At 41.8% G+C, this 15,448-nt stretch overlaps 1 protein-coding gene across 1 annotated transcript in view; it reads right to left on the bottom strand.

The window, feature by feature from the left end:
- TTLL11 (tubulin tyrosine ligase like 11) overlaps positions 1 to 15,448 on the bottom strand; it is a 244,572-nt gene that overhangs the window by 188,170 nt on the left and 40,954 nt on the right. Inside the window, exon 2 of the mRNA XM_038546068.1 lies at positions 5,955 to 6,051. Within this exon, the coding sequence (XP_038401996.1) occupies positions 5,955 to 6,051 (97 nt within the window). The remainder of the gene's footprint in view (positions 1 to 5,954; positions 6,052 to 15,448) is intronic.

Genomic DNA, 15,448 nt, shown 5'->3' with positions numbered 1-15,448 from the left:
CCTGAGGCCGGTGCCTGTCCTCCTGCTGCCTACTTACAGGCTCTTTTGAGGCTCACTGCCTACCTGAGTTTCTCAACAAAGTCTGTCTCCAGATGTCCCTGTGGTGGGAAGACACCCTAACTCGGGCTGGAACTTCCCATACCAGGGACTTGCCTCCTGCCACTACTGGCCTGGATTCTTCTCTCTGCTACACACTGGAGTCTCAAGGCCTGGCAGGTTTCATCTGTGAAGCTACGCAAGAGTGTAATAGTCTAATCCTCAGGCTTGCCCATACAGACCTACATAATCCAATTTTAAAAAAAAACAAAAACAAAATCTGAGCTATGTCACAAGTACTATTCAATCCAAATATCACTGACAATAATTCTTGGCAAAAACACCAACAACAAATACAGCTCCCAACAACAAATCAATACTTCCAGATCCACCCTCTTCTCTCTGTTCCCTGCACCACTGATGAGTTCATCTTTTGCCTGGATCCTGCAGTGGCCGCTTAGCTCTACCTCTGTTTTCTGGCTCAGCCCTTCCACCCACTCCCAATCATCCCTCTGGCTGGCCTTTCTAAAATGCAAGCTGGCCCATGCCACTCTCTGGCCTAACAATTTCTCAGTGGCTCCTCATGACTTTCAGACTATAAGGATGCTATCCTTTGGTCCCTGCTTATCACCTATCCACAGCCCCTCTCATACTTGACCCTTTCTGACCATCATTAGCCACTTGTCCTTCGCTGAATGAGCAGCTTGCTCTATACATCCTATGTCTTTGCATCAACTCTGCTCCTATGTTTTGCAGGGAGGTCAGGACCATCCAGTCCCAGAGGCTCAGTTCACATGTTGATTCTCTTCTCCTGGGTCTCTTGTCCTGTCTGTCCCCCAAGCAGATCTAGATTAGGTCATGTGCCCTCATTCCAAACCCCCATGGCACCCCAGTCTGGCACTTATTTTGTATTTGACTTCTCTCCCTACATGCTTTTCTCCTTGTCTTTGTATCCCTGGCACTGCCAAGTACTTGATAGCAAGCTACCCCCAGAGCTTCCCCACAGAGCCCTCTCCTTCTCTGCCAGAAAGTCCCCTTCCAGGGGTGGACTCTCAAGCAACCCCTGCCATGTGCAGCCATACATCTCAGGCCCTGAAACTTAGCAAAAAACTGTGCTTGTAAGCTGAGAATTGACAGTTTGGAACTTTCTTAAAGCAAAGACATATCTAAATCAGATTTTTTTAAAATAGAAAGTCTTAATTTGATGGAATCTTGTCTCACATTTAGATCTTTCATCCATTTTGAGTTTATCTTTGTGTCTGGTGCAAGAGAGTGGTCTAGTTTCATTCCTCTGCATGTGGATGTCCAATTTTCCCAGCACCATTTTTTGAAGAGACGGTCTTTCTTCCAATGGATAGTCTTTCCTCCTTTATCGAATATTAGTTGACCATAAAGTTGAGGGTCCACTTCTGGATTCTCTATTCTGTTCCATTGATCTATGTGTCTGTTTTTGTGCCAGTACCACACTGTCTTGATGACCACAGCTTTGTAGTACAACCTGAAATCTGGTATTGTGATGCCCCCAGATATGGTTTTCTTTTTTAAATTTCCCTGGCTATTTGGGGTCTTTTCTGATTCCACACAAATCTTAAAATAATTTGTTCCAACTCTCTGAAGAAAGCCCATGGTATTTTGATGGGGATTGCATTAAATGTGTAAATTGCCCTGGGTAACATTGACATTTTCACGATATTAATTCTGCCAATCCATGAGCATGGAATATTTTTCCATCTCTTTGTGTCTTCCTCAATTTCTTTCAGAAGTGTTCTATAGTTTTTAGGGTATAGATCCTTTACCTCTTTGGTTAGGTTTATTCCTAGGTATCTTATGCTTTTGGGTGCAATTGTAAATGGGATTGACTCCTTAATTTCTCTTTCTTCAGTCTCATTGTTAGTGTATAGAAATGCCACTGACTTCTGGGCATTGATTTTGTATCCTGCCACACTGCCGAATTGCTGTATAAGTTTAGCAATCTTGGGGGGGAGGCTTTTGGGTTTTCTAGGTAGAGTATCATGTCATCGGCGAAGAGGGAGAGTTTGACTCTTCTTTGCCAATCTGAATGCCTTTAATGTCTTTTTGTTGTCTGATTGCTGAGGCTAGGACTTCCAGTACTATGCTGAATAGCAGTGGTGAGAGTGGACATCCTAGAGGAGAACACAGGCAACAGCCTTTTTGAACTCGGCCACAGTAACTTCTTGCAAGATACATCCACGAAGGCAAAAGAAACAAAAGCAAAAATGAGTTATTGGGGCTTCATCAAGATAAGAAGCTTTAAAAAAAAAAAGATAAGAAGCTTTTGCACAGCAAAGGATACAGTTAACAAAACTAAAAGACAACCTACAGAATGGGAGAAGATATTTGCAAATGACGTATCAGATAAAGGGCTAGTTTCCAAGATCTATAATAAAGAACTTATTAAACTCAACACCCAAGAAACAAACAATCCAATCATGAAATGGGCAAAAGACATGAAGAGAAATCTCACAGAGGAACACATAGACATGGCCAACATGCACATGAGAAAATGCTCCGCATCCCTTGCCATCAGGGAAATACAAATAAAAACCACAATGAGATCCCACCTCACACCAGTGAGAATGGGGAAAATTAACAAGGCAGGAAACCACAAATGTCGTAGAGGATGCGGAGAAAGGGGAACCCTCTTGCACTGTTGGTGGGAATGTGAACTGGTGCAGCCACTCTGGAAAACTGTGTGGAGGTTCCTCAAAGAGTTAAAAATAGACCTGCCCTACGACCCAGCAATTGCACTGCTGGGGATTTACCCCAAAGATTCAGATGCAATGAAACGCCGGGACACCTGCACCCCGATGTTTCTAGCAGCAATGTCCACAATAGCCAAACTGTGGAAGGAGCCTCGGTGTCCATTGAAAGTTGAATGGATAAAGAAGATGTGGTCTATGTATACAATGGCATATTCAGTCATTAGAAACAACAAATACCCACCATTTGCTTCGACGTGGATGGAACTGGAGGGTATTATGCTGAGTGAAGTGAGTCAGTCGGAGAAGGACAAACATTATATATTCTCATTTATTTGGGGAATATAAATAATAGTGAAAAGGAATAGAAGGGAAGGGAGAAGAAATGGGTAGGAAATATCAGAAAGGGAGACAGAACATAAAGACTCCTAACTCTGGGAAACAAACTAGGGGTGGTGGAAGGGGAGGCGGGTGGGGGGTGGGGGTGAATGGGTGATGGGCACTGAGGGGGGCACTTGACGGGATGAGCACTGGGTGTTATTCTGTATGTTGGCAAATTGAACACCAATAAAAAATGAATTTATTATTAAAAAAAAGAAAGTCTTAATTCATCATGTGAAGACATAATAACATATCTTGGAGGACCTCGCTCATAGAGAAGTGGCTAAAATCAATGTGCTGACACAAATAAAATAAATCGCTTCCATATGCATCTTCAAAAGTCTTCCGTTTATTCAGCAGGTGACACATTTACAGTTGCCTGCCACATCCCGTAGAACTTACTCTATATACAAGATGCACTGTTAGAATAACAGGATGCAGGAGAGACAGAAGATAAGCCTGGACCCAAACTAAAGCCAAAGGACAGATCCTTCTGGAATCACTTCATAGCTAAGAACTGCTGTCTTCCATAGGGAGAGGGCGTAGCCACACCGCCTCTCTGCCTAGAGGTTCGAGAGCCTGCTTTGTCATTAGAACTAATTAATTGCTGTTGGTAAAGTGGAAAATTATATGTTCCAGTCACTGGCACGTGGAATAGGGGATAGAGCGAACTTGCTTCTTTAGAAAGAATATTCTTATATCACCTTTAATGAAACTAGTCCTTTGAGGGTATTTCTCTCTAATTTGTGTTCCAAAAGGAGAGCCATAGCTATGACTTCTTTCCTACTCTCAGTCATGAGATGAGGCCCGAGCAAAGAGGGGAAAATGTAAATGAAGCCTCATTTGAGGATGTCTTAGGAACTCTGTTCTCCTTCAAAGAATTGTTCTCTTCCAAATCACATTCTCCCAGTGTCCTACTAAATTCTTCGAGTGGCATCAAAAAGCCACCTTTTATGAGCAGCAAGACGGAAAATGATAGGTATCCCTCTTAAACTGTGTGCAAGAATCCTGGTTACCAGAATCCTTCTCGTTCTCTTCCCCTTCTCTAGAGGTGGGTTAATTTTCTAGCTCTGTTCCCTGGGAAACCAATAAAGGTAGAAAGTTAGCTGTGTTACTAGACAACAAAGCATATGGTTAAAATGATCCCTGATCAGCAAATTGCATAAATATCTAGTAGGGTGCTCTAGCTCCAGGCTTTCCTCATGTAGCAATTCTTGTAATTTAGCCTGACCCTGCTGGGGACCCTGGAAACTCTGCTTAGGAGGAGCTCCAGGAGATAGGGCTCTTAAAGTGGTGTTTAAGCCAAGATGGATCCACATCCACCAATGCAGGTCTTGTCTCCTTACACCTGACCTTTCACTTGAGGGGTGAGACTAGGCTCTGGCACCCTTGCAAAGACACCACTAGAGAGAAATGCCTAATGCTGACTGGCTGGCAAGCTGTGTTTCTTGCCCTTTATCTTTTTGAGTGAATTGGAGCCCAATAAGGCCCAGGGTAGTCTGCACACTGAATTAAAACCCCCTAGTGGATATGGTATAAATCGCCACTATATAGTGTATGGCTACTGGGTTTTCTGAGAGTTGTTTTCTTAAAGACCCGGCACAGAATGCTAAGGAAAAAGAGGAATTTTTTTTTGTTTAAGTAAACTCTACACCCACTGTGGGGCTCAAACTCCTAACCCTGAGATCAAGAGTCACATGCTTTCCCAACTGAGCCATCAGGCACCCCAGAAAAAGGGTAAATTGATTCTTTTAAAAATCAGCATAAATGATATCATCCTAGGAGAAAACACCTTGTATTCAGGCAATCACTTTCTGACTGAAGCATGTAAACATGATATAAAAATATGGTTAAGGTTTGGGAGGAAATACAGAAATATTTACCTTGTCGTTTTGTTAAATGAGGGATGGGATTCAGGGTGATGCTCTTTTAAAGAACTAAGTTACTATTGTATTATAATATGGTTGTGCGTATTAGGTTAAAATTTCTGAATATAAGAGAGAGACACTTCGGCTGCGATCACTCCCCACCCCCCACCCCACCCCTAACCCCTGCTTAACTAAATGTTCCTTCCTTGCTGAGCACACTCACTCACCCTAACCACCCTCCTCACTCAGCCATTAAAAATAATGAATATCAATCAATAGCAGAAGAGGGTGGCAGAGATTAAAAATAAAATGGAAAGGCATACGGGGAGGCTGGGAATGGAGTGAGAGGGTGTCTTCAAAGTGTTGGCTCTAACACTTTCTCAGCACTTGTCCTCCTTATAGGAGAACATCACTGGGACAAGGTCCCTAGGTAAACAGTAAGCACTGGCTCAACCTGTCATTCCCAACACGGAGACTGCTATATTTGGTTTTAAAAATGGCACCTCCAATTATGATACTTAAAGGAAACAGAAGCTTCTAATCCCTTTTTGTGGCATATTCCTAGAATTCTAGTACTTCTGTTTCTTGCAAGTAATTTAAGTGAAGTGGTCTATTTTTTTTTTTTTCCATTTTGAGAACATAAGTCTCCTAATTACACCCTTGTATTACAATGCAGGAGGTGAAGGTCATGTTCTTCCACTGGTCAAATTAGTCCAGGAAAGCCTGTCTTTTTATTTTTGAACCTCCAGTCTTTAAACCATTGGTGGGTCAAATCCTGATGACCTCTGCATTAGCTTCCCTCCCAAGATAAGGGCACTGTGGCTGTGCAGGCAGCAAGTCCCAAGAGTCCTTGAGTCTGAGCTCAAAATGCTGTCATGTTTTTGTAGAAGAGGGCACCCTGATGCTCAGCCTAAAAACATTTTTCGATGCCAACAATAACAGCAGATACCTGGAAACTTGTTCACTTGGCCAGAGAATATGTCATTGTCGTGAAATGAAACTCCATGCCAGTAGATGTCACAAGGCAAGCGTCGGCCAAATGGGAACTAGAAGACAGAGGGAAAAAAAAACTGTGACTATTAACAAAAACTAGAGGAGCAGCACCATCGTGGGTTCTATTACATATATATTCCCAGAGACTTGATGCATGTCACATGATTTAATCCTTACAATAAGCATGTGAGGTAGATGATATCCTTTCCCATTTTATAGGTGAAGAAATCATTTCAGAAAGGTTATGGAGCTTGCTCAAGATCACAACCAGTGAGGGGTGGAGTTCTCACTCTGTGTGGCAGGCATACTCATGGCTTCACACATATTCTTTCATTTCAATTCTCATAATTACCCTAGAAAGAATCATTCCCATTTTACAGGGGAGAAAATTGGGGCTGAGAAAGGTATGTAATATGCCCAGAGTAACACAGAACTGGTAAGGAGAGGAATCAGGATTTGAATCCAAGGCTATTTGAATGCCAAACTATGCTTTTCTTTCTCTGAAAATTGCAACTCTCAAGTCAGTCCCCCAAAAAATGAGCTCACAGTCTCTCACTCATGCTCTCTTGTTCTCTCTCTCTCTCTCTCTAACACACACACACACACACACACACACACACACGTCTTCACACACGTCTGTGAAGGCAGAATGTATCCCCCAGTGTCTCCTGGCATTCGATAAAGAGTTTGTGGATGAATAAATGAACAAACCAGGAATAGGTCGTCTGATTCAAGGTGAGATGACCAGATTCTCTCTTCCAGGAATTTGGAAATTTAAAATGCCAGGAAGCTTCTGCTGGCCTTTGACCTGGAAATGATAAAAAGCCAGAGCCGGGCAGATGTGCTTGGCTGTGAGCACAGAGAGTAAAGGCAGCCCTGCTGCTGAGAGAGAAGGAAGAAGCAGGTTCAGAGAGAAAAGTGAAGGTGAGACCATGTGGCCCTGGTGACAGGCTGAGTGACCTTCGTTCCTAGGGCTTCTAAGTCCTCGGTCCAGACCCTCCTGAGCCTGGCTGTCCCTCCTATCCTTGGATCCTGTAAAACAGCCTTGTATTCTTAGAATATATCCTCTCTTTGCACACATTATAGAATTTCTTTATTAGTAGCCAGAAAATCCCTTGGTGAGACAGAAAGGCCTGCTCTTTCTACTACATCCCCCTGCTTCTTAAAGTTATCAACAAGTTCTACACTTACATAATTCATTTTTTAAATCTGTAACTCTGATGACCCTTGTTAAAGGAAAAAAGTGAGGACGTGTCCGCTCATATTCAGAACTTGCTTGTTAGAAGTCTAGATGAAGAGAGATGCCAACACACCAAGTGCAATCACTTGACTTTCCCATCCTAAGACTACAGCAAATCAGGATTTTTATCTGCTCTAAGTTGAGAGAGCTAAGTTCCAAAGGAAGAGCATAGCATTACTAATGAAATGATGGTGACTCGATACTTTCCAACTATTATAAATTAAAATGAAGGCAGATTCAAGTCCTTTATATCATTCACATTATTTCAAAGCTCTGCCACCTGAGTCTGCACCCCTTAAGAGCAAAATGATTTATGCCAGCTCCAAGGATGCCAACAAGAAAAAGCCGACCGGGATCAAGCATGAGTTACAAGCAAACTGCTACGAGGAGGTCAAGGACCGCTGCACCTTGGCAGAGAAACCGGGGGGCAGTGCCGTCATCTCTCTGGGAGGCAAGCCTTTGTGAGCCCCCTCCAGCCTCCTGCCTGGAGCATCTGGCAGCCCCAGACCTGCCCATGGGGGTTGCAGGCTGCCCCCTTCCTGCCAGACTGGAGGGGCTGGGGGGATCCCAGCAGGGGGAGGGCAATCCCTTCACCCCAGTTGCCGAACAGCCCCCTCACCCCCTGGACCTTCCTCCTCCCTCTATCCCTGATGGTTCTGGCTTTCCCAAACCGCTTTTGATCTTCTGATTCCTCTTGGGTTGAAGCAGACCAAGTTCCCCCCAAGCACCCCAGTTTGGGGGGGGCTGTATTTTTTTAACGACACCCCAGTTCCCCACCCGTTCCTCCCTTTTCCCATGCTGCCAATTTCTAACCGCAATAGTGACTCTGTGCTTGTCTGTTTAGTTCTGCGTATAAATGGAATGTTGTGGAGAAAAAAAAAGGGGGGGGGGCTGTGCCAGAGTAAGGCATATGTTACACACTCTATTAGCATGAACAACTTTCATCTATAATTTGTAGCATTTCATTTGTTTCTTTGCATCCAATGGACTGAAGTGATTAATTCAGTAGTCATAAATGCAAGGAGATACAACATATGTTATTTTCTTCCAGCTGCTAAGTGCTAACAGGAAAGGGAAAAATAACTTAACAGGGAAGTTTCTCTAAAAAGCAGACTATCCAAGCAAAGTTTACTAAGGTCCAAGTGGCTGTGCTGCCTTCAATGTGGGACCAATACGTACTCCATGTCAGCAGACAACAAATGACTCCTTATCACCTTTATGGTTTACCTTTCAATCCTTGCCAACCTCATGAATCCCCATCAATACTTCATTCAGCAGTGCCTTTAGCTCATTTGGTTTTGAGAAACTGTGTTGTTTTAAAAATCTATTCATTCAATAATTGCTATGTGCCAGACATTGTGCTACATGCTGAGAACACAGAGAAGTCCAATTTTAAATAGGTCCCAGGACTTCAAAATCCCATCTCTTAAAAAAAAAAAAAAATCCCATCTCTTTTTAAGATCTTTTTACATCATACTCAATGGTGAAAGACTGAAAGCTTTCCCTCTAAGATCAGGAATGAGACAGGATGCCCACTTCCGCCACTTTTATTCAACATAGTATTGTAAGTTCTAGCCAGAGCAAAAGGTGAGAAAAAGAAATGAAGCATTCAAATTGGAAAGGGAGGGCAGCCCGGGTGGCTCAGCAGTTTAAGCACCACCTTCAGCCCAGGGCCTGATCCTGGGGACCTAGGATCGAGTCCCACATCAGGCTCCCTACATGGAGCCTGCTTCTCCCTCTGCCTGTGTCTCTGCTTCTCTCTCTCTCTCTCTTTCATGAATAAAAAAAAAAAACTGGAAAGGGAGAAGTAAAATTATCTGTTTGCAGATGACATGATCTTATATATAGAAAACCCTAAAGATTACACACGCATATATGCACACAGAAATAATAAATGAATTCAGAAAAGTTGTAGGATATAAAATCAATACACAAAAATCAGTTTTTCTATATACTAACCATGAATTATCCAAAAAGAAAATTAAGAAAACAATTACATTTGTAATACCATCAAAGGGTTATTCTGTATGTTAGTAAATTGAACACCAATAAAAAATTAAAAAAAAATTAAAAAAAAGAATAAAATATGTAGGAATTAACTTAACCAAAGAGGCAAAAGACTATACACCAAAAACTACAAAATGTTGTTGAAAGAAATTAAAGAAGACACACATAAGTAGAAAGACATCCCATGTTCATGGATTAGAAGAATTTATATTTTTAAGATGTCAATACTACACAAAGTAATGTACAGATTCAATGCAATCTCTACCAAAATCCAAATGGCTTTTTTTCCTTACAGAAATATAGAAATCTATCATAAAATTCATATGGAATCTAAAGGGACCCCAAATAACCAAAGCAATCTTGAGAAGGAAGAATAATGTTGGAGGTATCACACTTCCTGATGCCAAAACTTACAACAAAGCTATCAAAATAGTGCATAAAACAACAATGAAATACAATGAGATACCACTATACAACTATTAGAGTGGTCAAAATCCAAAATACTAACAACATCAAATGCTGGCAAGGATGTGGAGCAACAGAAACTCTTACTCATTGCTGATGGAAATACAAAAATACTTACTTCAGTATTTTTATTTATTTGAGAGAAAGAGAACACAAGCAGTGGGAGTGGCAGAGGGAGAGGGAGAAGTAGGCTCCCCACTGAGCAGGGAGCCAGATGTGGAGCTCGATCCCAGTACCCTGGGATCATGACCTTAGCTGAAGGCAGACGCTTAACAGACTGAGCCACCCAAGTGCCCCAGTACACCCACTCTGGAAGACACTTTGGCAGTTCCTTTAAAAAGGAAACATACTCTTACCATATGATCCAGCAATTGTGTTCCTTGTATTTACCCAAATGAGTTGAAAACTTATATCCAGAAAAAAAATCTACACATGAATGTTTATAGCAGTTTTATTAATAATTGCCAAAACTCAGAAGCAACAAGATGTCTTTCAGTAGGTAAATGGATAGATAAACTATGGAGCATCCAGATATTGGAATATTATTCAGTGCTAAAAAGAAATGCGCTATTAAGCCAAGAAAAGACATGGAGGGATCTTAAATGCATATTTCTAAGTGAATGAAGCCCATTTGAAAAGGCTACATACTGTGTGATTCCAACTACATGACATTCTGGAAAAGGCAGAACTACAGAGCCAGTAAAAATATCCTTGGTTGCCACAGATAAAGATGGAGGAGGGAGGGACACCTGGGTGGCTCAGTGGTTGATTGCCTTTGTTTGGCTCAGGTTGTGATCCCGGGGTCTTGAGATTGAGTCCGGCATCAGGCTCCCTGCAGCGACCCTGGTCTGGGTCTGGATAACCAGCAACTTTTGTGTAGTTAGGGGTGAAGGGCAGTCCTTGTAGGGCTTTCCTTAGGGGAGGTATCTGCAAATGCTGGTTCTATGAACCCATTGTCTAGCCTCCATTCTTCTGGTAATTGCACCGTTGCTTTGTCTCTGCCTCTCTCTCTGGGTCTCTCATGAATACATAAATAAAATATTTAAAAGAAAAAAAAAGGAGTGAGGGAGGGACAAATAGGTGAAGCACAGAGGATTTTCAGGGTAGTGATAATACTCTATATAACGGTGAATACTTATCATTATTCATTCGTCCAAACCCACTGGAATGTACACTACCAAGAGTAAGCCTTAACATAAATCATGGACTTTGGATGAAAATAATGTGTCAATATATGTTCATTGATTGCAACAAATGTACCATTCTGCCATGGGAGAGGCTATGCATATGTTGGGTCAGTGAGCTTATGTGAAATCTCTGTTCCTTCTGCTCAATTTTGTAATGAACCAAAAGCAGCTCTAAATAAAAAATAATAAATCAATAAAAGTTAGTATGGTACTGGCATAAAAAAAAAAACAGACTAAGGGGATAGGATACAGAACCCACAAATAAAGCCTGACATACATGGTCCAATTATTTTTGACAAGGATGACAAGTCTATTAGAAGGGGAAAGAACATTCTGTTTAACAACTGCTGCTGGGAAAACTGGATATGGAAAAAGAATGAAGTTGGACTCTAACCCTACATCATATGCAGAAATTAACTCGAGATGGGTCAAATACTAATCATAAGAGCTAAAACTATAAAGCTGTTAGAAGAAAATATAGGAAATAAGCTTTATGATATTTAATTTGGCAATAATTTCTTGGATATGATACCAAAGCACAGATAGAAAAAATAATAACTTGAACCTCATTGAAATTAAAACTTTTTGCATCAAAATACACTTGTCAACAGAATGAAAGGGCAACCACTGAATAGGAGAAAATATTTGAAAATCCCTTATCTGATAAGGTATTAATATTCAGAATATATTTTAAAACTTTTGCAACTCAAGAACAACAAAAACAATTTAAAAATGGGAAAAGGACTTGAATAGACATTTCTCCAAAGAAGACATACAGATGGCTAATAAGCACATGAAAAGATGCTCAACATCACTAATCATTAGGAAAATGCAAATCAAAACCACAATGAGATACAACTTCACACATAAAAAATAATAAAAAGGGAATAAATGTTGAAGAGGATGTAGGGAAATTAGAGCCCTCAGGCACTGCGAATGTAAAAAGCTACTATGGAAAATAAAATTGTCACATGATCCAGTAATTCTACTTCTGAGTATTTACCCAAAAGAACTGAAATCGGGGACTTGAACAGATACTGATATACAAACGTTCAGCATTATTCACAATAGCCAAAGGTGGAAACAGTCCAAGTGTCCATCAAATGTCCATCAAGAGACAAAGAAAATGTGGTATATCCATACACTGTAAAATTACTCAGCCTGAAGAAGGAACAAAATTTTGACACCTGGTACAATATCGATGAAACCCTGAAGACATTTATGCCAAGTGAAATAAGACACAGAAAGATAGGGCAGCCTGGGTGGCTCAGTAGTTTAGCGCCGCCTTCAGCCCACGGTGTGGTCCTGGAGACTAGGGATCAAGTCCCACATCGGGCTCCCTGCATGGAGCCTGCTTCTCCCTCTGCCTGTGTCTGTGCCTCTCTCTCCCTCTCTGTGTCTCTCATGAATCAATAAAATCTTAAAAAAAAAAAACACAGAAAGACAAATATTATATGGTTCTATCTCTGTGAGCTTCTAGCTAGAAGAGTCCAAGTAGAACAGTGGTTTCCAGGGGCTGGGAGGAGGGGGAAATAGGGTGTTATTTGTTTAATGGGTACAGAATTTCAGTTTGGAGAGATGGAAAATGTTCTGGAGATGGATGATGTTGACAGTTGCACAAGATGAATGTATTTAATGCTACTGAACTATACATGCAAAAATGGTTTAGATGATACATTTTATGTATATTTCACCACAATAAAATGACAATAAAAAACTGTCTGCTTAATGCCCCCTGAAGGTTAAGGGGCCATCCGTGGCTCTACTCTGAGATCTCTGTAGCCTGGAATGCTACGTGGCTTTTCATGGGGCAGTTGAAAATTGACAATGTTTCTCAGACTCCCCTGCTCTGCATTTTTCTAAGGTCAGCACCTTCTTCCCAGTTACCTAGATTCTAAATATGGGAGCCATCTTTCCTTTTCCCTTCTTCAAACTCTTTTGGAAAAAGGAATGGATTTGGGGTCAGAAGACCTGAGAGTTCTAGACTTGTTTCTGTCACTTACTATCAGATCTTAAGTAACCAAAACCTTTGTGTCCTCCATGGATTTGAGATGAGAAAACATGTCAAGGTGCAATAGGAACCAAACAAGATAATGGAAATGAAAATGCTTTATACATTCCACACAACAATACAAATCTGAGATAATCATTGATTCACTTATTAAGTGCTAAGAACCTATTATGTGGCACAATATGTCTCAGGTGGCAAAGACACATGGGAACATGTCTGCTTTCAGGGAGCATACAGTCCATTGGGGAGAAAGAGTTGACTCAACTAGTCACTGCAATGTGTCACTGCAAACCATTGTAAGGGCTGTGAAATGAGGTCCAGAGAGCAATGAGAGAACAGGGAGATCCAATCACATCTGGGAAGTCAGAGAAGATCACTCTGAGTAGGGTGACCATGTGTTCATTAGCCCAGGACAGTTCCAGTTTACACCTGTTGTCCTGGTGTTGATATTAATAGAGTGCTTTTTTTTTTTCCACTTTCAAATGTATCCCAGTTTGAAGAGCAAATTGAATCCTCACCCTATTCCTGAGAAAAGGCTGTTTGAGCTGAGATCAGAAAGAAGAACAGGCAAATGAAGAACAAAGAGTATTCTAGGCAGAGAACAAATATATAAAAGCCCAGACGTCAGACTGACTATGGCCCACTGGAAAGCCTGAAGGCAGGTCAAAGTGGCTGGGGCACAGAGCACCAGAGGAAAGGAATGTGAGATGAGGTTGAAGACCTAGACAGAGGCAGATTGTGGAGGGCTGACCCTCAGCCAGAGAGCAGAAACAGTAGGTCATGCAGAGAACAGACTAAGATGGACCAGAGAGAGAAAGCATGAGCCAGAAAAGGCCAGCAAGAGCCAGAAGTGTTTCAAGACATAGAGAAGGGTAACCAGTGTGAATGTGGATGAGATGTCAAGTAGGATGGAAGCTTAACAACTGCCCGTGGCTATGATGACAGGGAGTGCTTTAGGACATCAGCCCACAGTGATCATCTTCCTGGTCTCTTCAACACTTACTGTGCTTTTCATTGTCTGCACTTTTGCATACTTCGTGTGCAACTCTTATCTCCCTCAGAACACTAAGGATTTCTAGGACCAGGAACAATCTGACACATTTGTCTCAGGTCTCCAAGGATGGCTAACCAGGTATCCAATTGGTCCTAGGCCCACAGGAAAACTAGAAGCCATAATCCTGAGAATCACCCATGACACCTCTCCCTCCCCAATATCCTACTGGTCAGCAAGTCTTTTGGTTTCTCTCCTCTCTTATTTTTAAATTTCCTCCCATTCCTTAATAATCCCCAGTGTTGCTGCCTTACCCTGAGGCCTCACCTCTTACCTGGATGAGGTCTCCCCTGCGCCAGGGTCTCCTCTTCTAGTCCAGCCAACACACAGAGGGGCATTTCTTTAAAAACACAGCTCTGACCATGTTACTCCTTTGCTTACAACTCTTCAATGCCTTCCCATGGACACAGGATCAAGTCTAAGCTCCAAGCCTGGCCTGAAAGACACTTTCCACACTCCCCTCTGCCAACCTGCTTGCCTTGAACTGGGCCAACTATGCCCTGGACACTTGTATGGTTACTGCCAGCCTACTTGTGATATTTAAGTATATTGCACTTTACTGTTTTGTGCCGTGGGCTTCTACATGTTACTCCTTCTGACTGGGCTCTTCTGACTTGGCTTGACCACCCACTCCCTCCTTCCATGAAGGTGTCTCATGAACCCTCCCTTCTATGTGGCCCCTGTCACTCATATCCTCTCAGGACATTCTGCAACATCCTGTCTGTAAAGCTGCCGGCCTCGCCACTTTGTGAACTCTTTATTTTTTATTTTTTAAAGATTTTATTTATTTATTCATGATAGACATGGAGAGAGAGAGGCAGAGACACAGGCAGAGGGAGAAGCAGGCTCCGTGCTGGGAGCATGACGTGGGACTTGATCCCAGGACTCCAGGATCACGCCCTGGGCCAAAGGCAGACATTAAACCACTGAGCCACCCAGGGATCCCCTGTGAACTCTTTAAAGATAAAGACAGTTTCATAATCATTTATGTGTCCCTAACACCAAGTCTTCAGCACACTGTGGACTTTGTTTATAACCTTTTTGGGGCCAAGAATCACTTTGGGATTCTTGCCAGAAAACCACTCATATGCATGAAATACCCACATGTGATTTGAGGAGATTCAAAGACTCCCTGAAGCCTTTAGTTGTTCACAGACATCACCGTTAGTAACATCTGTAGTATGTTTCATGAATAAGCACATAAGTAAAAGAACTTATAAATAGCAGCTACTCAAGTACATTATTATTACCATCATCTCTGTCATCATTAGAGCTAATATTTAGGAAATTCTTATTAATAGGTCTATATGCTTAAAACACAGATTATCTCATTTAATCCTCACAATGATCTGAGGAGAAAGGTGCTACAATTAATCCTATTTATAGATGGAGAAACCAAAGCTTTGAGAGATCAGATGACTTTCCCAGAGTCAGGATCAAATCAAGGTCTATCTGTTCCAAAATCTATGCACTTAACCATTACACACAA

The sequence above is a fragment of the Canis lupus genome, chromosome 9, assembly GCF_011100685.1.
Source record: "Canis lupus familiaris isolate Mischka breed German Shepherd chromosome 9, alternate assembly UU_Cfam_GSD_1.0, whole genome shotgun sequence".
In the NCBI taxonomy this organism is placed as follows: domain Eukaryota; kingdom Metazoa; phylum Chordata; class Mammalia; order Carnivora; family Canidae; genus Canis; species Canis lupus.
This window is presented reverse-complemented; position numbering and strand designations above follow the sequence as displayed.